The sequence below is a fragment of the Dipteris shenzhenensis genome, chromosome 2 (assembly GCF_047967505.1).
Source record: "Dipteris shenzhenensis isolate YYH24624 ecotype China chromosome 2, Dip_SZ_1.0, whole genome shotgun sequence".
Classification (NCBI taxonomy): Eukaryota; Viridiplantae; Streptophyta; class Polypodiopsida; order Gleicheniales; family Dipteridaceae; genus Dipteris; species Dipteris shenzhenensis.
This window is the reverse complement of record NC_141597.1, coordinates 50,233,784-50,257,971: the sequence shown is the minus strand read 5'-3', so window position 1 is coordinate 50,257,971 and position 24,188 is coordinate 50,233,784. Positions and strand designations below refer to the sequence as shown.

The 24,188-nt window shown below is 43.6% G+C and overlaps 1 protein-coding gene across 1 annotated transcript in view; it reads left to right on the top strand.

Moving 5' to 3' along the window:
- LOC147904915 (exocyst complex component EXO70A1-like) overlaps positions 1 to 18,986 on the top strand; it is a 31,317-nt gene extending 12,331 nt beyond the window's left edge. The window contains exons 2-12 of the mRNA XM_087389133.1: positions 4,966 to 5,061; positions 5,288 to 5,493; positions 5,587 to 5,865; positions 7,826 to 7,964; positions 8,128 to 8,340; positions 8,908 to 9,113; positions 10,165 to 10,365; positions 10,527 to 10,626; positions 10,892 to 10,998; positions 18,402 to 18,548; positions 18,651 to 18,986. Coding sequence (XP_087245259.1) covers positions 4,966 to 5,061; positions 5,288 to 5,493; positions 5,587 to 5,865; positions 7,826 to 7,964; positions 8,128 to 8,340; positions 8,908 to 9,113; positions 10,165 to 10,365; positions 10,527 to 10,626; positions 10,892 to 10,998; positions 18,402 to 18,548; positions 18,651 to 18,768 — 1,812 coding nt within the window. The 3' untranslated portion in view covers positions 18,769 to 18,986. The remainder of the gene's footprint in view (positions 1 to 4,965; positions 5,062 to 5,287; positions 5,494 to 5,586; positions 5,866 to 7,825; positions 7,965 to 8,127; positions 8,341 to 8,907; positions 9,114 to 10,164; positions 10,366 to 10,526; positions 10,627 to 10,891; positions 10,999 to 18,401; positions 18,549 to 18,650) is intronic.
- Positions 18,987 to 24,188: the final 5,202 nt, after the last annotated feature.

Below are 24,188 nucleotides of genomic sequence, written 5' to 3'. Positions count from 1 at the left end.
AATGTGTAGAGAGAAGGATGTTGAATGAATTCCTTTGGCCTTGTGATAGTGTTGTTCGGGTGTTTTAAACGTGGATGAGTGTGGCTGTGAAGGTGGGTTAGGCTCTACTATTTTTGTCCATCCAACGTTCCCATGTTAACACACTTTTTCCGTCCTTTAAGCATCTTTGCCACCATAGAAAAGCTGTATCCTTGAGGAGGGAGGCTGCCAAGGCGATCTTTTTGCCTTCAGTGAGGTCAACAGTATCAAAATACATGCGCATTTTTGCGAGCCATTGGTCAACTGTTCGGCGATTGCGTTGACCAGTGTAGGCTTCCGGAAGTTTGACGTCAAGTCTTTTAGTTTTGGAAGCTTGAAGTAAACGGTAGAGGGCACGTAGTTCAGTGTTTTCTACCTCTGGTGGGAATGAATCCGCATAGGTGTGGTTGCGTCACGTCATCCTCTGTATGTGTGGTACTTCGAGAATCTTGAAGTTTTTGAACTTTCTGGACCAAGTCGGAGATGCTGTCCTGAAGCTGGGATATTTGGAGTTGCAATAGTGATTCGCCTTGTACGTTGACTTCAGGGGTCTTTTTGGGACTTGATTCTTTGATCTCTAGAGAGGCTTCACGCGAGCGTTGCGACATATCGGAGATCCCTGTGAGAAAAGCGCGAACTTGCGCTCTAGTTTGTACCATTCCTGGAAGAGGATTCGGGCTGCTCCCTGAGGTTGCTCATGTTGGAGGGGGCAGGCGAGGCAGGATGGAACCACCCGTGGAAATTTGGTAAAGGAGGTCCTGTCTGAGGTAACACTGGTGATGCCGAAAGTGGTGTTACTACTCGTGAGAGGACAGGAGTGGGTTGCAGAGTCCACGGATCTGAGAAAGGAAAGGGAGCTGCTGTCGGAAAAGGAGGATATCCAGGAGAGGGAGTGCCTTCAGAGTGTAAATACTGACTTGGAGAAGGTACGCCCTGTAGAGGAGGATATCTGGGAGCTGAAGGAGGTGGAGAGTACCCGGGAGATGCCGAAGGTGAGGGGTAAAATTCTCTCCAAAGATGGACAGCAAACTCTTGAGGAATATCGGGTTCAGGATATCTTCGTGTCTCGTGGAACACAACCTGTACTGTGCTGAGGAAGTAATGTAACTGAGGTGCCTCACGCAGAAGGTAGAGGATGTGGTCCAAGTCACTAGGAGGGAACGTGACACAGAAGATCCACGATGCGTAGGCTCCGAAATGGGCCGGCTGTGCAATTTGAACACGATATTGTGTGGTAGCTGATGCCTGAGGTGTCCTTGAAATGCCGGGTGAATTACCAGGGGTTTCCATGCTTTAATGTGGATTCTTTCATTTGCTGTAATTTGTTAAAGAGAATCCTTAAAAGCAGATTGGAAAGACTCCACCTGGCAATAATTTAATCTGCCAAGTTGTTGCGTAGAAGAAGGCTGCAAATCGTTGTCCGGAGATCCATGTTGCAATGGTTTGTGAGGAGCGATCGATACTTGTCTGGTCCGGGCTGTCAACAGGCTGTCTTCATCACGCGAGGAGCTTCAACTGGTGTTGATTTGGCAGGGCCAAAAAATGGCGAAACACGGGGCTGCAGGCTGTCAATGGCGGGGCGCGGAGCATTGCCCAGGCTGGACTGCGCAGGAAAGGAAAGGGCTGGCGAGGCCAAACGGAATGTGAAGGCCTGGTCAAGGACTGCGCAGGAGGGGGGGGGGCTGGCTTGCGCAGGCTGTACGGCAGGCTTGTGCAGGCTGTACGGCGAGGGCAAGGGCTGACGCAGGCTACCGGCTGGTCCGTACGGTGCAGGCTGTACGGCCGTATGGCGAGGGCATGCGCAGGGCTGTACGGCGAGGATGATGGCGGGCTGTACGGGCTGGCGCAGATGGTACGGAAATCCGTACGTACAGTTTTTTTGTTGAAGAAGAGGCTGCGACTTTTCGTTGGGGCTGCCTAATGGGTTAGTTGCCCCAAAAATTAAATGGGGTTTAGGTAACCCTAGGTAGCTAGGGTAATCCTAGGGGTAGGGGATGGGTTTATTTTTTTTTCCCTTTTTACCCCTCTAGGTACCCTTTTGTAGGTACTTGGGGCCTAAAAGGTGTGCCTATTCGAAGGGGTGTGACCCTTGGAATAGGTGCACCTTTTCATGAAGGGGTATGTTCCTATTGTTAAAAGGGGTGTCCCTGCATGAATAGGTATGTCCTTTTGTCCACGATGGGGTGTGTCCTGTGAGTGAGGAGTCACGACTCGTCACCAAAAGGTGTGTCCCATGGTGGAAAAGGTGTGTCCCTTGGTTTTGGGACAGCCCAAGCACCTGAAAAGACACGATTTTTGTCGTGTCCATTCACATCAACTTGTGATGTGTGGGAGATGGAGAGGCCATAGATGACTTTAGGCAGGGTAGGCGTTTAAAATTTTTACGCTCATCCTCTCCATCTCTTCCATGCACAATGTGCACGGAATATCCTTCTAGTGGAAGAGATGTATCGGATCGGCGCTAGAAGGTGGGGGGCATTTCCTACAGGCAGGAGCGAATTTTGCTCTGATACCATTGTAAGAAATCCTAGATTTACTATATTTAGAAATGTGCTAAGGAACAGAAAGGAGATTGAGATAGCAGAGAACAAGGAATAATTGTATTGCTTGAATATCTGTAGGATAGATGTAGTGTGTCATCCATACAATTGGGCCTCTCTTATATAGAGAGTGAAGAGTCACACATGAAAAGGTGTGTACTCCAAAGGGTATGTGCATGAAGAGGTGTGTACCCCTTGTGAAGGGTGTGACCCTTGATGAGAGGGTATATTACAATAGAAATGTCTCTTCAATAGAATGTCTCTTGTGAAGGGTTGTGCCTCATTAGGAAGTGTCCCGTCGAAAGGGCAAGAGTTGTGCCTCTTAGAAAGTGTCCCGTCGAAAGGGCATACCCTTCCACAAGTGTCCATTCATCAAACCATCCATAAGTCTAGAAATAGAGAAAGGAATACGTCACAGATCGTGACACTTGCGACACCATCTATAGGAGATGGATACGACACCAATGGGCATTTGTCTAAATAAAACAAGCACAACATTTTCCCTCGAAGGTTGAAATGTCCATATGTAGATGGGCCAGCTATAAACCTTGAGCAAGTCCTATGTTAACTATTTCCAAGTGCACTAGATGACTCTGTTAAAAAGAGGTAGGATCGATGACCACTACTTGCTTATTGATAAATAAGGCAATTTGAAGGCATTCATCTTGCTGTATTTCAAGTCCTTTATGGCCGTGAGACTTCTGCGAGATTTTTAAACTTTCTTACAAATCCCTTTTTTTCTTGAAAGGATAGAATCTATAACCTTCCCTTCAACCAAGACCATTTTGTTATAACTTTCGACGTTCCCACTCATACATACCTATGGGAAGATTTAAGGCCCACGATGCACCCTTCTAGTACTATGTCCTCAAGTTTGCGAAGGCCCCTTTTGACTTGTCTGGAGGAGACAGTGAGGTCTTGATGGCAGTGGGGATTGAGCGAGCTGCAATGTGAGCTCTTCTGGGCACACCAAAGGGCACCGTATATTAACCACCTTGTATTGGGCAAAGCCTCCTAGCTTCTTCTCAAAGGAGTCCAGAATAAGATGTACGTAGAAATAGATGGGGAGCGGGGGGGGGGTGGAGGGGTGCAAAAGGCAAAAGCTGTAAAAGGGCGGGGTTGTAAAAGCACTGACAGGTAGCTGAGAGGCAGCAAAGGATGGGGGGCAGTGTTGAAATAGCAGGGTCACTGCCCACTTGTGAGCTCCTGTTTGAGGAGAGCAAGGGCAGGACACGTGTGTAGGATGGGACCTAGCGAGACGCTACCATGTGTGCAAGGTTTATGTGCCACATGGGCAGTTTCATCATGGATATGGCCCAACATCAGGGCTACCATGTGGACAGTATTAAGGCTGACACATGGGCAGCATATGGTGCTGACTGTAGCAGCAGTGAAGAGGGCTGCCACGTGGGCAGTAGAGATGCCACGTGGGCAGGTAAAGTGCAGCAAATATGCTGGTAGATCTGCACTGGTGGAGAGAAAGCAGCCACATGGGCTGTGGACACAGGCCAGCAAGGGGCACAAGAGATGGGCCCATGTGTGGGCAACAATGACCCAGCGTGGAGGGCCTAAAAGTGGCATGGCTGGGGCATCTATAGCCTGTGGTTGGCCACCTGTTTGGACAGGTGGTTGGGGCCTCTGAGAGCCCACAGACCAGGTCGGTCCATGCGGCAGTCAGCAAGCCACAGATCTGCTGTGGGTAGACCATGTAGCAGGCTGGTCGGCCAGCCTGGAGGGGACAGACCTGCCCCATAAATAGGGGCACTTATAACCCCTTGCTGAGGCATTCAACTGAGAGCCACTGACGCTCATGAGCAGCACCGCAGCTTGAAGGAGGGCAAGGCAGAGTTTTGGAGTCGATATTCAACATCCCACTGAGCATCCAAGGCAGCAGGATTGCTGCTGGTGTGGGGACTTTGTGGGAGCACGTATTGAGAGGTTTTGACCTATTTAGGTGTAGTAGTTTGGTTGCTCTTTGATGCTGTTCATAATCCAAATCCAAGTGTTCTTGATTTTGTCCTGTGCACATGTCACATGAATTTGGATCTACTCGTGTACTTTCCTTTGGTTCAATCTTTTCTCTTTGGTTGCAATTCTTCTTCTGTATAGGGATGAGCTGAACGGGTGCGAGGGAAGGATAGGGTTTGAGAGGCAAGGTTATATCTGAAGGAATGTAACTTGTTGCAGCATCATGTTGTGAGCATCTTATAATTTTAGTGCAGGGATAGCTAATGATTTTATTGTGACACACTTTGAAGAAAGAACAAAGGGGGATTGAAAGATGAGCAAGTGATGGCAAAGTGAAAAGTGATTTCAAAAAACAGCTAGTTCTCAACTTCTTTTTGGAAATTGGTACTGTTTTTAAGTCTTATGGTCATTTATCTTGACAAACTGGGCATGGCCTTAGGTGCATACACATGCAGTAAGGAAGGCACATGAGAACATTGACAACACTTTGAAGGTTGCTGAAAAGATTTTGACACAGTTTGATGTCTCACGGAAGGTGGGATACTCTTCAAGTTTTGCATTTTGTCTGGCCTTTTCAGCTTCTAAAGATGTAAATGTGAGGCAGGTTGTTTAAAGTGGAAGTCCAAGAACAAGCAAACGTCTGGCTCATCATAGGATGGAGTTTCATGATAGCATATAGGATCTAGACCAGATTGTATCCACTGTCCCTATAGTTCCCTCCATCATTTTGAGCACTGCATGACTGTTGGAACGTTTTGCAGGTGGAATCAAAAATCATTGAAGGTCCTAATGAAGATTTAGGTGGCTACCTAGCAGCAGTAGATGAGCTTCGGAGCAATGTTGAGTTCTTTACTTATAATAATAGTTTCAAAAGCAGTGATCCTGCCCTAAACCATGCGCATGGGTTACTTTCGAAAGCTATGGAGAGGCTGGAGGAAGAGTTCAGAGATCTGTTGGCCACACACAGGTGTAGTCCAGATTTTTTATAGGCAGCAAGAATAAGACAAGCATGGAAGATAATTATTTTGGAATGCTATTAACATTTGTAGATGCATTGCAGCAAACCACAGGAGCCTGCTCGTCTTTTAGAGTGCTTACCAAACACAGTTAGGCCCTCAACTGCATCATCTGGAGGTCAAGGAGGTGGCATGACTGCTGTGGACGAATCACCAGGAAAGTCTAATCCTCCAAGCCCTGCTGATGGTAAGAATACTAAAGGATCTGAAGGCATCACTTCTCTGCCAATGCTTCTACCACCAAGGATAATCCCTCAGCTTCATGAATTAGCACAACGAATGATCACTGCCGGCCATCATCAACAGTGCTGTAAAATCTACAGGTTCTATCTAGTTTGCATCCAGTGGAATTTCAGTTTGAGTACTGCTTTTTATCCAGCCATATGTACTTTTAGAGGTTAATCATGGTGCATTTGTCAGAGAAGAGGGCAGAAAGATCAAGCTAACCCTTGTAACGGCAACGGAAATGGATGGGAAAAGGATCTCTCACTATGCTCAATCTAGAGAAACAATTGCACAATGGAATAAAGACGTACGCTTAAATATATTGTATTGCTATATGAGTGTGGACAGTACAAAGATGTAGATCAGAAGGCAGCCAGGTGCTGCTAGCTACTACACCCTATGTCGCTGCAAACTGAGTCTACCTTCTGCTGTACTCCTCTCATCTACATCCTGGGTTAGGCTTATGTGGAAGTGAGGGGTAGGTAGCCCAAAGGTCTCTTAATATAGTGAGGACGAGCGGCTGCCTCCGCCCCCCCCCCTTCCCCCGCTTCCTCCTTTTCCTTCCGGGTAGTGGGTGCTGCACACCTCAACAGACTGGGTGAGCTGTAGGCGCCTTCTCTGCAGACCCCTAGTTGGGTCTATTGTGGGCCATTGCCTGCCTATAACGTCTGGCTATAGCCAGGGTATACCAGCCCAAAAACTGGTCATTCCAGTGCATGATATGACTACCCAAAACAGCCCAGAATCACGTATGGCAGTCCACTGTGGACTGTAAACAGAGCCCAACACCCAAAAATTTAAGAAGGATACAAGCCCAATTTATTTCTCCAATTCTAATGCACGTGGGAGTGTAGACTGTTACTTGTTCTGAAGAGGGGCTTAATTCAATACTGGATGTCGGTAGTCTTGTTGAACTATGTAATGGAGGTGAAAATCATATTCAGTTAGTAGGGGCTAGTTTTAGAGGTAAACTGAGGGGAAGAAGACCCACAGATCCACATGCCTTGGACCAAGAAAGGTAACTTCGCTTTGCTGTTTTGGGATAACATTAAATTCGTAGTTTAAAGCTCTCCTATTTTCTGCAAGAAAGGAATGCAATATGGCAGAAAAAATGCTACCCATCCCAAACTTTGGGGAAGGAAGGCTTGATGGACCTAATATCTCTTGTGGAAGTTGACAGTCATCGTGAAGAATTTGGAGGCACCGCTGTGGCACCTATCTCCATTGGTTGGGGCTTTGGAAATTTACCATCTGTAACCTTCCATAGTCTATTGCATTGAACTGTAGGATGTAGATGCATATGCTATAGAGAAACGTTAGGGTTTGCAGTGGAGCGATAAAAAATAGACGATACTTAGACACAACTGAAGAAAACATAGTGCCTGTCGGTAATATGAAAAACTGAATACAAGAACCTCAAGCCGTCGTGTCTCAAGGACCGTGGCTGAGGCGAATCAGAAAGATGGTTCCATGTAGAGAAATGGTAGAAAAGATAGCAGCAGAGGGAGCGAAACGCAGTCCTCCGTGTAGCTCGATGATGACGAAGATGATGAAGAGAAATGGAAGCTCGCTGGCAACCACTCAGGAGCAGATCTGGAGCAGCAGCTGGAGGTGTAGGGCTAGATCTGGAGCAGAGGAGGCAGAGAATGAGTTAGGGGCAGGCTTAATAGCCAGATCTGGAGCAGGAGGGGAGCAAAGGATGGAGGAGGTGAGGAGCAGCTGCAGGTCCTGTCACTGAGAGTGAGGGGGTAGGGAGTCTTTTATAGGCCTGACCCAGGAGGTCAGCCAGCTGGTTGACCCTCTATGGTGAGTAATTGAGAGGCTGAGGGGCCTGCAAGAGTAGCTGTTGGTGAGGCTATTGCTGAAGGCTGAGGCTAGAAGGTGAAGCTGTTACTGATGATGAGAATCGGGAGTGAGTGGGCCTTTTATAGTTTCACCCCCTCTAGAACTGACCGGACTGAGGTAAAATCGAATGTTCACAATTAGCTGCTTGATTGTTTGCCTTTTGCAAACTGCTTCTACAGAGTCGGCATTGTTAATCTTTATGACTGGATGCAGGGATGTCAGGGCATCTGTGTTGGAACAGAGCCTGCGCAAACTTGGGGTTGAGAAACTCAGCAGAGAAGACGTACACAAGATGCAGTGGGAAGTTTTGGAGGGAAAGATCACGAACTGGATTCATTTCATGCGAATAGCGGTAAGCCCTTAAGTTCCTTGAAGTTTGTTTCTGAATTGACTCTTACTAGGAGAGTTTGTGATATGCCAAATTGTTGACAGCTCAAGTTGTTTTGAATAAAGTGAGACACTTAATTTTTTGCTAGTTCTTGATTCACAATGTGCTTGTGCTGTATTGGGGACAGGTCAAGCTATTATTTTCAGGAGAGCGCAAGATTTGCGATCAAGTATTCCATGAGCTGGAACCCTATAAAGAGAACTGCTTTGCTGATGTTACTAGTAATAGTGTGACCATGTTATTGAGCTTTGGAGAGGCTACTGCAAAGAGCAAAAAGTCACCTGAGAAGCTTTTTGTGCTGCTTGACATGTTTGAGACAATGCGAGAGCTCATTCCTGAGGTAGGCACTGATCTTCTTAGTACATTAAAGCCTAAAGGGCATCTAGCAGCTACATGTTTTCAATCGAGCAAATTTTAATTGCGCCTTACTTTGGATTATGCCGATGTCAGCCTTACTTTGGATTATGCTGATGTCAGCAATTGCACAATCCTTATATATTCGTTCAAGTTGTGCTTTTTTTTCTAGTTTTGCCTCCTGTTTTGTGGTCATGAGGTGATTCCAGTCGTTTGTTATTAGTGGCCTAAATGGATAAGATCTAGTTTTGTTTTCTACATGCCACCTTAAAAAGGACAGTTTGTTGTAGTTGCTCACGTTTTTTGCTTTATAGCCTTGATGTTCAACCTGAACTGATAACTGCGTATAATTCTGGCTTTCTTTCATCAGTTTAAATATTTGGCTTCAATTCTTGTGGGTGGTCAATCTGTGTCTCACAATGGCTTCTGGCATAGACCTAGCTGCATAGTATACCTTATGCCATCAGTGTTTGTCTACAGTTTTTCCCCCATCGGTTTATGACTTTCGTGCTACTGCGAATATGCTATCAAATTGAGTTTGTTGCTTTCACAGATTGAGATTGTTTTTGGAGGAAATGCATCGGCACAGATTTGTGAAGCAGCAGTAGGCTTGACACACAGATTATCTCAGACTGCTGAAGAGACTTTTGGTGATTTTGGGGATGCCGTTGAGAAAGATGCTACTAAGACTCCTGTACAAGATGGCACAGTGCATCCTTTGACCAGCTACGTCATCAATTACGTTAAGTTTTTATTTGAGTAAGTTTTTCTGCCCTTGGAATGATATGTGATGCTGATTGCTGTTTGTGGAACATAAATTATTGGGTTTGTGGGTAATAGTTCTTTGAGAGCTCTTGCATTAGAATCCATGTTATTAGCGCTGCCTATTTAACAAAAGGGGACACGCTGCAGTTCAGGGTGGACATGAGCAGGTTTCCTTTTACAAAATAATGGCTTGAGCAGATCCTATAGTTTGGGTCTTATTTTGTCTTTGGTATTCATAGTCAATAGTGAGTCCTCTTCAGTCCTTGATTGGCTCCTTTGGATAGGCATTCTGTCATCCCTACTTTGGAAGATCCATTTTACTCTTGTTAGTTTATGGGGTTAAGGTCCTTGTTTGGTCATGTTTAGAATCCTGCCTTTATTCAGTTTAGTGATATTTAACTTTCCTGGGCTCCTAGCGTTTGGTTCAAGCTTCCTACAAAACAAGTTTTGCTAAGCTGTATTTGAAATTATTACTCCCTACAAAACAAAAAATGAATCTTTCTGTGGCATTATTTTATAATCTTTAGAGATTGCTGGATATTTTGGGATTTGTGTGGGGGGGGCTGTATCCTCCACTTGATCTATTCTCTATAGTGTATGGCTAAGCTGTACTGGAATGCTCAACTGGGGATAAAGAATATCACTTTCGTTTCGTGGCTTTAATCTAGCAAAACACTTCCCCTGTTATAATTATGCAATTCTTCCTGTTTCCTTCAGGAATAGAAATTCCTGTATTCCACAGGATCCATGTGAAGAATTTGCAGAGACTTGAGGGGTGTAGAGCTTCTTGCTCACTCTTAACTGTAGGAGCTTGATTTTCCTATACAATTCTTGTCAAACTTTCAGCCTAGTCTGCAATTGTCACGATAGCCTAATGGCAAAGTGTGGATACGATGAACTCTATTCAGTTGAGATAGCTGTACTTTAGTTTGTGCATATGGGTTGCAGATGTCTTACAGCAGTAACAGAGACTTTCCATTGATGATCAGTGTAACGTTTGGATTTGGGAAAGATGCTAAGTGCTCTCATTTTTTTGGTTATGCAGCTACCAATCCACATTGAGGCAGGTGTTTGGTGAGGATGAGACTATGGAGCCATCGAAGTCTCAGTTGGCGGCTGCCACCATGAGGATAATGTCAGCACTCCAGACAAATCTGGAGGGGAAGGCCAAGCAATACAAGGACCCTGCTTTAGCACACATTTTTCTGATGAATAATATACATTACATGGTCAAATCTGTCCGAAGGTATTTTAGCCTCCATGCTATTTTACTTGATCTATGCATAGTTTCTGTTGTCATTTCTTCATCATTATTCTTTTAAGCTTGCCCATGTAACTCTTTAAGTTTCCATGGGCAAGTCTGTTTCTTTATGTGTGGCTTGAGTTTAACATATATAATCAAGTCAGGTCAGAGGCTAAAGAGATGCTAGGAGAGGACTGGGTGCAGAGACATCGTCGTATTGTGCAGCAACATGCACAGAATTATAGACGTGTTGCCTGGAACAAGGTAAGAAATTTGTATCTGCAGAAGATGATTCTGTGGTTGGGTCAATCGCAATATAGGTTCCTGATTGTAAAATGTATGGCGAGTGTCCTTTTGGTTTGAAGTTCTTCTGGAGGGTGAAATTTCTACAGAGATTTTTCTGTACCTCTTTTCGGCTCACTAAGTATTTTTCAATTACACAAAAGGCTTATTTATTTTTGTGCTTGTAAAGATAATCAATGTGTGTTATTTAGGGATGTCTCTAATTACAAATGGTTATGCTTGCCAGGTTCTTCAAAGCCTTAGTGTTCAAGGATTGACTTCTTCTGGAAGTGGTGGTTTAGGTAATGATGGTACCATGAGCACTGGTGTCTCTAGGGCTTTGTTGAAAGAAAGGTTAGTTTCCATCATATGGATGAATAATGTTACCGAAAGATGTATTTCTCATGAGTTTGTGATATTACATAGTGAGCTGTTATAATTTCCATTTACATCTGTGAAAGGAGGAAAATACCGATTGGGATGCTAGGTGATCAGTGTAAATAAACATAATGGAACAAGGTACATTATGCTACTTTTCGAAGGATATCACAATGGAATGGTCTCGTAGAATTGCTTGGCAAGCCTTATTGATAAATGCATCATTTTTTCATTCTGAGGTCTGTCAAGCTGAGACGTCGCATATGCTAAAGCTATTGTTGTGCATCAGTATGCCATGTGAGCATGCCACATCACAGTTAATAGGTTTCAGATATGGTTTGTGTTAGAAACTCACTGTGCCCACCTGTGAGCCCCCGATTTGAGGGGACAAGGGGCAGTGAGAGGTAGGAGGGCTGGGAAAGAGAGAGACTCAGGCTGGCATCATAGGCAACCAGCACACGGGCTGGTTGCTGCCTGCAACAGCAGGGAAACAGGGGGGCCTTGGGCCTCACTTGGGGGCGCCTGCAGCTGCACAGACTGGCTGCACAGGGCACCCTTATATAGGAGCCTGTGGCAGGCCAAGTCGGCCCAACCAGGGCCACCGACCAGGGCCAACCCTGGTCGGATTTTCAGGACCATCTGGTCAGCCACCAGACAGGGTACCGACCCTACTGGTCGGTCAACCCAAAGGGCCTGGGCAGTGCCTATAAAAGGCCCACTCCTTCAGTCATTCCAGCATCCAGTGCAAGACTGAAAGCCTCTTTCCAAGGCTGTGCTGTGCGCTCAGAGCTGGTTCAGTTTGTGAGAGAGAGTTCCATCAGTTTTTCCCCAGCACTTCGCTGAGTTTTGTATTGCTCCCTTGGAGCTAGTTTCTGCCCACCTTCCGGTGGATGAATATACTCTTTCTCTCTCTCCGTTTAAGTTATCTCTGAGTGAGTGTTTATTGCATCTGTGATCATCTATCTAAGTTGAGTGTGTGGAAGAGTTGGAGAGATCTTGGGTGGAGGTTTGAGTGATTCATTCCCTCCTATTCTTCAACATGGTATCAGAGCCATAGGCTCTCAACTCTTCTTCATCAAAGCACTCTCTGAAGGAAGGAGTCCCTTGGCAGAAAGGCGATTCTGTTTTCAGCTCAGGCTAGCACGGGAGGTCAGTACATCTTTTATGCTTCAGTTTTTTCAGTTTGCTATTCACCGAGATGGATCAGCGTTCAGAAGCCTCTACACCCATTGCTCGTCCTTCCTCCTTCTCCAGTCATCTTCCTTCTTCATGTATTCCCAATTTTTGGAGTTGAAGAGAAGGGATTGTACTGTCTCAGTGCAATGTTGGTTCATGAAGACTACAGAAAGTCCAAACTTTGGCATGAGCGCTTCGGTCATGTTAGCTATGGAATCTTGGCTGAAATGTCAAAGTCAAAGATGGTGGATGGACTTCCACCAAAGGATGATGTCTATAGGGCTTGTCTAGAAGGCAAGCAGCACAGGGATAAGTTCCCACAAGAGGCCTCGTTTCGGGCCAGCAAACCACTTGAGTTGGTTCACGCCGACATTTGTGGCCCAATGTTTATAGCATCGTGGGCAGGATCCAGGTACTCACTCCTCTTTGTGGATGATTTCTGTAGAATGACTTGGGTATATTGTTTGGCTAAAAAGTCTCAGGCTTTCGAGAAGTTCAAGGACTGGAAGGCCAAAGTTGAAAAGGAGACAGGGGAGGATGTCAAGACATTCCGCACAGAGAGGGGGGGAGAATTTACCTCAAATGAGTTCAACACATTTTGTCGCAAGCATGGGATCAAGCGACAACTCACCACAGCACATACTTCTCAGCAAAACGGGGTAGCCAAGAGGAAGCATAGAACCACCACAGAGACAGAACTTGCTATGCTCCGAGGGAGGAACCTTTCTAAAGCCTATTGGAGTGAAGCTATCAATATAGCTGTACACATTCTCAACAGGACCAAAGACGAAGGCCGTCAAGGACAAGACTCCATGTGAGGCATTTTATGGTAAGAAGCCCTCTATCACTCATCTTCGCATTTTTGGTTCTAACGCATGGGTGCATGTGCACAAGGAAGACAAGATCAAGCTTGATTCGCAGAGCAGAAAATGTATCTTTGTTGGGTATATCGAAGAATCCAAGGCCTATCGACTCTTCGACCTAGTAAAGAAGCAAATCCTTATCAGTCAGGATGTTGTCTTCGAGGAAAAGGAACCTGAACCCCAGGAGGAGCCTCAGATTGAGGAGGAGGAGATTGTTTAACCCCCGAACCCACCCTGCTCCAGGTTGACCATCCAAGAGGTGGCAAAATTAGAAGCTGATGTTCCACAATATACTTAGGAAGAGCAGGATGTTCCAGAAGAAGTTCTAGTTCCTCCTCCCACAGAGAAGCAGAAAAGGTTGCCCCAATGACATTGGAAGAGTCTCGGGTCATCGAATTACTTGAGAGTAGCAGTTTCGGATTGTGTCGGTCCCAACGTCTTCAAAAGATCCCATCCGTGAATTTTGCGTTGGTGGCTCAGCTTGACGAGCCAAGGACCTTCGAGGAGGCGAAGGACCATCCAGAATGGCAGGCTGCTATGCAGGCAGAGATGGATGCTATCCTGAAGAACAATACCTGGGACTTAGTGGCCAGGTCCCCGCGACGGAAAGTCATCGGCACTAAGTGGGTATACAAACTTAAATACAAATCAGACAGTAGCTTGGATACGAATAAAGCAAGGTTAGTGGTCAAAGGTTTTGCTCAAACTGAAGGCATGGATTTTGATGAAACTTTTGCTCCCACAGCCCGCATGGTTACTATCCGGACAGTGATTGCCCTTGCTGCCCAATTCCAGTGGCCTATTTTTCAAATGGAGGTAAAGTCCGCATTCCTTAATGGAACCCTGGAGGAGGTATACATGGAGCAGCCACCGGGCTTTCAAGATCCAGGGTCCCCATTAAAGGTCTGCAGGTTGAAGAAGGCGTTATACGGGCTGAAACAGGCCCCCAGAGCTTGGTACCAAAGGATTGATGTATTCTTTGAGAAGATAGGGCTAAGTCGGAGTCCTTCTGAGGCAAACCTTTACTTGTTCATTGAGAAGGGATTGCGATTGGTACTCATCCTCTATGTTGATGATCTTATCTTGACAGGTGATCATGTCAAGAAGATTTCACAGGTCAAGGAGCTACTCATGTTTGAGTTTGAGATGACTGACCTTGGGTTATTACATTACTTGGGATTGAAGTAAAGCAAGCCAAAGACAGGATCTTCATTTCGCAGGAGAAATATTGCAGAGAACTTCTGAAGAGATTTCAGATGGAGGATTGCAGGACAGCAGTGACTCCCATGGAGGTCGGACTCAAGCTAAGTGTTCACGACACATCTCAGCCGGTCGATACTCCCTTGTACCGACGATTGGTAGGAAGTTTGCTTTACCTTACCAATACTCGACCTAATATTTGTTATGCAGTTGGGCTATCATGCCAGTTCTTTGCTTCTCCCAGGAAGAGTCATTGGGATGCAGGTTTACCGGTGCTGAGGTATCTAAAGGGTACTTGCACCTATGGGATCACCTACACCAAAGGCATCGAACTAGGCAGGTTCTGTGACAGTGATTGGGCGGGTGATGCTGACACTAGAAGATCGACAACAGGGTATTGTTTCTTACTTGCATCTGGTGCCATCTCTTGGCTGAGTAAGAAGCAACCCACAGTGGCCCTTTCATCTACAGAGGCAGAGTACAGAGCCGCGTGTACAGTAGCTTGTGAGACACTGTGGTTGAGGTGGATTCTGGAGGACATGGATGTGTGTCAGGAGGACACAACAGTGCTAATGTGCGACAATCAGAGTTGCATAGCCATTGCAAAGAATCCAGTGTACCGTGCGCGGACCAAGCACATTGAAGTTCATTACCACTTTGTTCTAGAGCTCATCATCGACGACGTGATCGAGCTTATCTACTGCTCGACCGCTGACAACATGTCCGACCTCTTCACGAAATCACTCCCTCAAGAACAGATGGAGCACCTCATCAAACGCATGGGGATTGGCCCACAGTTGTGACATTGAGGGGGGGTGTTAGAAACTCACTGTGCCCACCTGTGAGCCCCCGATTTGAGGGGACAAGGGGCAGTGAGAGGTAGGAGGGCTGGGAAAGAGAGAGACTCAGGCTGGCATCATAGGCAACCAGCACACGGGCTGGTTGCTGCCTGCAACAGCAGGGAAACAGGGGGGCCTTGGGCCTCACTTGGAGGCGCCTGCAGCTGCACAGAATGGCTGCACAGGGCACCCTTATATAGGGGCCTGTGGCAGGCCAAGTCGGCCCAACCATGGCCAACCCTGGTCGGATTTCCAGGGCCATCTGGGCGGCCACCAGACAGGGTACCGACCCTGCTGGTCGGTCAACCCAAAGGGCCTGGGCAGTGCCTATAAAAGGCCCACTCCTTCAGTCATTCCAGCATCCAGTGCAAGACTGAGAGCCTCCTTCCAAGGCTGTGCTGTGCACTCAGAGCTGGTTCAGTTTGTGAGAGAGAGTTCCATCAGTTTTTCCCCAGCACTTCGCTGAGTTTTGTATTGCTCCCTTGGAGCCAGTTTCTGCCCACCTTCCGGTGGATGAATATAATCTCTCTCTCTCCGTTTAAGTTATCTCTGAGTGAGTGTTTATTGCATCTGTGATCATCTATCTGAGTTGAGTGTGTGGAAGAGTTGGAGAGATCTTGGGTGGAGGTTTGAGTGATTCATTCTCTCCTATTCTTCAACAGTTTGGTGTATGCCTCTTTTGAGGCTGTGTGGTATACTGGGTTCTTGCTATGGCTCGAGCACACGGCATCTCTTCTCCATAGGAAATGTGCAAACTTTGGATCGCTTCCTGTGGTCAAACTTTCTGCACTTTGTCGAGCTGGCTTGGAACTGCATCACTTTCAAAGACCTTTAACTTTTTGAAATTCATAGTAATGTTAGTGCTGTGTACCATCAGCAACCTCTTGGCTGAGGTTTCTTTTAGGGCTTCTTTTATGGCAAGAGCCTATTCAAGGGCAGGATCAAGCTTTCAGGCTGGAGATATCAATGCTTGTATTGTGCATGAGCCCATCAAGATCTTATAATTATCAGATTGAATTGGGGGTACAAACCTTGAATATACTGATGGAATGAAATCCATAACCTTGCCATCCTGGCATGCAAATACATACCCTAGGTTACGTCAGTTATCTCTGTCCTTGACTATTTGGGTACATTCCTATCCAAGTGAATGAGAATATTATTTTTAGACTCCTTGCTATGTGTTGGTGAAGGGTAACAAGCAGCCATAAAGGTTTTCCTTTATCTTGACTTATTTCCATTGTTTGTGGCTGTTTTCTGGAGACCTGTCTGTTGGGATGAGAAAAACATAATATATTTATTTGGGCCCAAGGGAAGAAGGAATTGCACATATCAAACCTTGTTGACAAGGAAACATAAGCCAACGGCTTCCATGCCCTAGTCAAGGGGAATAAGTTATGGCACATGTCAAAACCTCATTTTCAACAACACATAGGCCAGCCACTTTCATGCCCCATTTCCAATTTTTAGTAATGATAGGAGAAGCCCTGTGCAAGTGTTTGTAGAGGCAAAGTCAATGCTAGAGTCAAAGCAAGAGCATTCATATGAACCCTAAAAGAGTTTGTTACGTGGCCGCTGATGAGACTGGCAGAGCTACACTGAAATGCCTTTGTAGCTGGATGAACAGTCACGTTTGCAAACACACCGAGAGGAAACACAATCCTAAGATGAACTCAAAACACCATAACTGGGAAACACCATAAAATATTATATATTGATAGGCACCAATAATTGTAGAAAATACAACAATGAAATGCATAGAGATCACAACCTTCAAGCAACCATGAACTCGTAGATAGAACCCCCTGTAGGATTAGATAGAACCTTGCTTGCCAATAATATCGACTGGATGCCTTGGAACTCGGATGGAACCTTGGACCTTGCTTACGCTTACAACCAGCTACCCATTTGCTTTTGTAACTTCTTTACAAGAGCCTTACTCCTCATGAACAACTGAGTTGTTTCACCAAGCATGCCTTCCATAAACTAAGGCAAAGCCCATGAGCAACTTTGACGTTCAAACTCCACGAGCTCAAATCAACAGCCCCAAAACAAAATGGCATCTCCCTTCTCTATCAAATTGGTCATCCCGGGTATCACAGGATTAGTTCCCACTATCAACTACTGCAAACAATAACAGGCTGCAGGGAACCTCCTTAAACGATCAAGAACCTTTGAAGTGAGCAAGTTCTACAAGTTACGATCAACCACCTTCACAAAATAATGGTGCAACGCTTTCTCTACTGGTCTTCTACGACCTCTCAAATTGAACAAAGCTGCCTCTACTATCCCGTCATCATCAGCGACTCTGCAAAAAGGTTGGCGTAGAAGAATTGGATGCCCTCCTCTATGCACACCCACAGCTTGACTAAAACAAACCGGAAACTCCCATGGATCCACAGGAGTTAACAAAGGTCTCCCAAATTCCAAACAATAGTGAGACGAAACAAAAAATACTGCGATCAGCCACTCTCATGAATTACTGACGCAACTGGAACAGCCTACAAGCTTCGTGAACTAAATTGGTCTGCAACCACGAGCTAGCATGCGGATGCCTTCATGTAATTACAAATCACATCCGGTCTTCTACCTCTGTCAGATTACCCTCAGAATCGTATCCAGCCAGTGCCCATGATAAAGTATGGCATCCTCGTAAGGTTGATGGCGCAACCAGGAGCTTCACGACCTCCTCAATATATCCATGCTCACAAACTAAACTGCCTACAGCAGCCATACGGAACTGCTTCCTTTGGACAATCACGACTAGCTGCTGTTTTAACAGAGCCTTTCCCACAGACTCTGCCACCCCGTAGAACTGAACCTACGTCTTCAAACGCAGCACAACTGTCCCTGCAAGATATTAGCCACCCACAAGTCGTCTGTCTCATACCACCTGAACCAATACATACCGCTTCACTTATCTGCAGAATGCTCCAGCAATTCCTTGAAGCCAGTCACTGCCTCAGAGATGATGGCGACGACTCTGAGACTCTGTTGCCGGTTGAAGAAAACCCATGACCTTATAATAGATGAAGATTCTGAGCTTTTATGAGTTCTATTTCGCATACACACGAGCCCATCCAACACACCAATATGAGCTAACTATTCTCACAGCCCAAACCTAGCTAATTTTGCAATCCAATGTATCTTAGTTCTGGATTTCATGTGCATCCCTTCTTGGGTGAACATTTGCTTTTTCTTTTTGCATTATCTTTTTAACAACAGATAATTCTCACAGTTTGGTGAGACTCCTGTAAGTTGAGATTTAACATGTTAAGGTGAATCATTTCTCTGTAACCAGATTTAAGACTTTCAACTTGCAATTTGAGGAGTTGCATCAGAGGCAATCTCAGTGGTTTGTGCCGGACCTTGAGCTGCGGGAGTCTGTTCGTCTGCTTGTCGCAGAAGTGCTTTTACCAGCTTATCGGTCCTTCTTGAAGCGTTTTGGGTACAGTGACCTTACAATAGATTGCCATATAATTCTGCATGCATCTCGATTAATATGCCTTATTTGTTGATGATTCCTAATGCTTCGTCTGTAATGCTGTAGGTCTTTGATGGAGAGTGGTAAAAATCCTCATAAATACATAAGGTTCACAGCTGAAGATCTGGAAGGAATGATTGGGGAATTCTTTGAGGGGAAATCCAAGGTTGAGCCACGGCACTGAGAATATTCTTTGTACATTGTGTACAGTCATATTTATATCAGTATGTAAATATGAATTGAAGGAGATGAACACTGAGGTATTATATTTGGCCCTTGTGTAATAATGATGGAGGCCAAAACAGGTAACACAGCGGCAAGAGGGATTTTTTCATACACCACGTTATCAAAGTTGGAGTTATTTTCTTGCATTGTCACCCTTAACTTTTTTCAGTGATCTTCTTGAAGATGTTTACTACCCTTCACTACAACTAACCATTCAAGTACATATTTGGATTAAAAGTTTGATTGCTTTATGTTGGAGCCTGTTTAAGTTAGTGATAGTCTTTGATTGGTTAGTGAAGGGCTACAAGTCCACATACATGCATAGAAGGGTGTGTTGATAGGCTGAAAGATGACCTTAACAAGTTGTAATTGTGACGTGCCTTGTTGAGCAAGGATCTTGTTTCCACTTGGCATTGGAATTTTGTTATTTAGTTTGTTTGTAAAAGGAATTGAGAGATGGCAGGACCATAGCTTGCCTTAATCTTGTTCGGGCATTGAAATCTCCAGCTAGGATAATTGCATGATCTTTTAAGTATTGTCACTATATACTCTCCCACGATGTGTTATGGCAGTATGGCTTCAACAAGATCATCACTTAAAGTTTAAATACATAAGGTCATGTGTGCGTGCGCATGTGGGGGGTAATTGACTGTTCTAGTTGATGCTTGTGTTTCTCAAATTCATTAGTAGTTGGATTTAGTTACATATTCTTTTGAAGTGGTATTGAAACAAGTTTTGACTTGGTGAGAATTTATGAAGATGGAATCTTCTTCGACTAGCTTAGCCTCTACGATAGGAGAGTTTGATTCACAAAGTTTCATGCTTACTAACTTCATCTTCAACTTGCATTGATGGAGAAGGCATTATGAGATTCTTGGGGCAAGAAAGAGAAATGGTTGATTGCAAGGAAACGAGGTAGTAGTGTAGGATGCAAACAATGGTAGTGCAATTGGTGCAAGGTTTATAAAACCAAGGGAAGCACTTTGTGGATCATGTTGACCGGAAGCATGAAGAGAAATCAATTGAAGATGTGGCCAAGCAGGTCACCTCAACATTGAATAGGATTATAGCATAATATTGCAAGTGGATTGATGGTAGGGTTGTATATTTCCATGATATGAATTTGCATAGAAATGATTTGGCTCCTAACAGCTATCATATAGTTGAAGTACCTCTTTTGGTTAAGACAGAACTTGACTATGTATGTATGTAATCATTAATAAAGATTTGTAGCATTGCCTTGACATTGAACATGATTATAGCATAGTATTGCAGGTCTACATCGGTGATGTTGCTCTATATGAAATTGCATAGAACTGGTGGTTTGGCTACTAACAATTATCATATAGTTGAACTACATAGTTTGATAAATACATAAGCTCACTCTGTGTATGTAATCATTAATAAGGTTTGTTGTGTAACCTCAACATTGAACCTCTTATTGCAAGTCTACATTGGTGTTCTATATCCTCATGACATGAACTTGCATAGAAATGGCTCGACTACTAACAACTAATATATACTTGAAGTACATTGTTTGATAAAAGCATAATCTCTCTTATGTGTGTACTCGTCATTAATAAAGATTTGACGTCACCTCGATATTGAAAATGATTATAGCTTGATATTGCAAGTCTACTTTGGTGAGTGTTCTATGTCCTCATGAGATGATTGTGCATAGAAATGGTTTGGCTATAATGAATAACATATAGTTGAAGTACCTCATTTATTAACAACATAACCTCACTCTTATGTATGTACTCATCGTTTGTCATAGCATATCTCCATGCACATTACTTGTGCCATCTCCTCTATATAGCAAGGAAGAATACTATAATTATGAAATTCCATTAGCATATTTGTAAAAGTTGCACAAAAGTTGAATACAATTGTTCGAAGCTTTAACTAGAGACATCAAGCAAGCATTATCCTTGCTTTGTGGCATCTCCTCTATATAGCAAGGAAGTAGTGTGTAGATAAATTGAAAGAGATTGCCAAGTCAAGGGCGAGTAAGATAATGACACACTATATGAAATTCCATCATCATATTTGTAAAAGTTGCTCGAAAGTTAAATACAGTTGTTCGAAGCTTTAACTGGAGACATCAAGCAAGCATTATCCTTACATAAATGTACGTAGACCTGACAACATGTAATAGTAAGATCCAATATGAAAGAGAGAAGAAATATTCTACTAAGTAAGAAGAAACTATTGCATAGTGAAAATGCTATAATTTATAATAAGCTAAGTAGTCACAAAGGCACCAAGTTAAATTAACATTTATCTGAAATTGAAAAACACAGCGATTTTGAGACTCCATACTCTAAATCATTAATAATCATTAATAAAGATTTGTAGCGTCGCCTTGACATTTAACATTAATAAAGATTTGTAGCGTTGCCTTGACATTGAACATGATTATAGCATAGTATTGCAGATCTACATTGGTGATGTTGCTCTATATGAAATTGCATAGAAATGGTGGTTTGGCTACTAACAATTATCATATAGTTGAACTACATAGTTTGATAAATACATAAGCTCACTCATTAAAGTGCTAGACACAACAAGATTGCCACCCTTAAACTTGCAATAGTGGTAGTTCTTTAAAAGAGAGGCGACTGGTCATTGAAAAATTTAGCAACCCAAGAGCGATAGTGTAATGACTAGTCCCACGTACAAGTCTAAGCCAACGTATAATTGGAAGCTTGGTGGTAGGCTATGCGGTTGTGGGTAGTGGCTTAAAGAACACCACCAAGTGATGGGCATCAAGTGGGAGAGGGGCTATTTTATAGGAGAGGGTTGGATCCCTCTAGACATGGCTATCTGACAGCTAGTAGCTCAATCATTTGGGCTACCTGATAGTTGATAGGTTAATCATCGTGGCTTGCTAGGGGCTATTATTATTGCTGTCTAGTTTCAAGGATGGCTAAGAGATGCCCAACTATCCTAGGGATCTTCCTTGTTAAGTTCTTTAAAAACAAATTGAGGTTTCGTGTGATTAGCTGTTGTACTCACGTGACCTAAGAATGACTATATGTAGACCCAATAGCATCTAAGAAAAAGGCCACAAAAGAAAAAATTATCCTAAGTTAGAAGAGCCTAGTTCCAAATGAAAATGTTTTATAACAAGCTAAGTACGTACAAAGGCAATGTCAATGTACCAAAGATACCTAGTTAAATTAACATATCCAAAATTAAAAAACAATGCAACTTCAAGAGTCCACACTCCAAATCATAATTTACTCCACACATTAAGATAACATCTTCAATTTAGTAAAGATATAAAAAAAGATGCAATAATAACAATCCAATAATATCCATTGTCTAAAAATCATTCAAGTGCAATAGCTACTAAGCATATATATTATTTATTGGTTCCCCTCTTGAACAAATATATATAGAGAGAGGAGAAGAGCGAGATAAGGAGAGAGGGTACTGCTAGAGAGCAAATCACAAATGACTAATTGTACACTAGTATTAGTTGAAAAAATGAACATTTAACAAACCCATTTAGTTTTTTTTTGGGGGGGTATTGTAGTGCCTCCAAGGCGTTGCTAGGGGTTGAACTCACGCACACACCCACCCACCCACCTTAACCACTAGGCTAGGACCCCATTGGCAGTAAACCCCTTTAGGGTTAGTGTTAGAGTTTCCAACCCTTGTGCGTTTTAGCAATCTTGTGTGTTAGTGCTATGCACATATGATCACCGGATGTAGAGATGAATCCTCAAGAGCTTCTCTCAAGATCAACATCATGAAGTAGGCCTTTCCTCAGATGATGATTATGGAGAATGGAAGAAGGACTGAACATTACATTCCATCACACCCCTTTAATGGAATGTCCTTCCTTTGTGTCAAACTAGGGACTTGTCGGTGTTTCTCGAAAAGCTCTTTCCCAATGGTTTGGTAAAGATATCTGCAACATTCTCTTTGTTGTCACAATGTTGCCATGTGATCTCACCAAATAACACTCAATGTTGTAATGTGATGTCACCAACTAACACTCTTTCTCTGATGAAGTGCTCTCTGACGTCAATGTGCTTTGTCTAGAAGTGATATACTAGATTCTTGGTTAATGCTTGAGCCAATTGATTATCACAATATATTGTTGTTGGCTTTGTCTCGTCAAATTAATTTATTTTTGACAATAGTCTTCTGAGGCATATAGCCTCACATGCACCTATTGTGATTGCTTGAAGACAAAAACAATTGGCTGCTTGTTTGAAAACCAGGATATAGCACCTTGACCAAGGAAAAATGCATATTATGTGTGTGGATCTTCTAGTCTCATGATCTCCTAGATCATCACTATCATAGTAGCCATCCAACCTTAGATGAATTTCCTTTGTATTCTATTCCAAAATGTCTTGTACCTCTAATGTATCTCAAGACTCTCTTGGCTACATTCCAGTGATATTTTTTTGGATTTGCTATAAACTGTACAAGTGAGCTTACTGTATAACAAATATTTGGCCTCGCGATAGTCAGATACATAGGCGATCCAGTGAGCTGCTAATAGTACTTGTCATTGACTGTAGGATTTTCTAGATCTTTTGTGTGTTTCAAACTCTACTCCATGGGAGTGGCTGTAATCTTGCAATCTGCCATATGAAACTTCTTTAGGAGACTATCCACATATTTTTGCTCACTTATGAAAGTGCTGTTTGAGTCTCTTTAGGACTCAGTACCAAAATAATAATGCATAAGTCCAAGGTATTTCATATCGAACTCTGTAAATAAGTCTTGTTTCAACTTCTTGATGAAGCTCTTACAATTAGATCTTCTACATGGAAAAGTGCAATAGTAATGTCTTCCCCTTGAACTTTGTAGTAGAGAGTATGATGTGCATTAGGCTTTATGTATCCTAGATTAGCAAACTACTTGTCAATTCTAAGGCTTACATCAAGCACCTAGAAGTTGGTACAGTAGAGACTTTTCTTGAGATGGCAAACTTGATGCTCTTTTTCTAGTTCAACATACCCTGCTAATTGTTGCTGCATGTAGAATTCTCATCTGGGTAACCATTGAGAGAAGCCATTTTGACATCTGGCTGGTACACATTACATCTACTGAGTGTGAATAGTGATATAAAAAATATTATGGAATCCATATTTGCTATTGGAGCATAAGTCTCATCATTGTCTTGACCATATTGTTGTGCAAAACCTTTTCCAACTAGTCTCACTTTGTATCTTTCAATGCTGCCATCTGGATTATACTTCACTTTATAAATCTAGTTGTTTGCAATGGCCTTATTTCCTTGTGGAAGGTCACATAAATCCCAAGTGTTGTTTTTGTATAAAGCTTCCATTTCTTCATTCATAGCACTTTGCGATTTTGATTTGTCAATTGCATCCTCAAAGTACATTGGCTCTT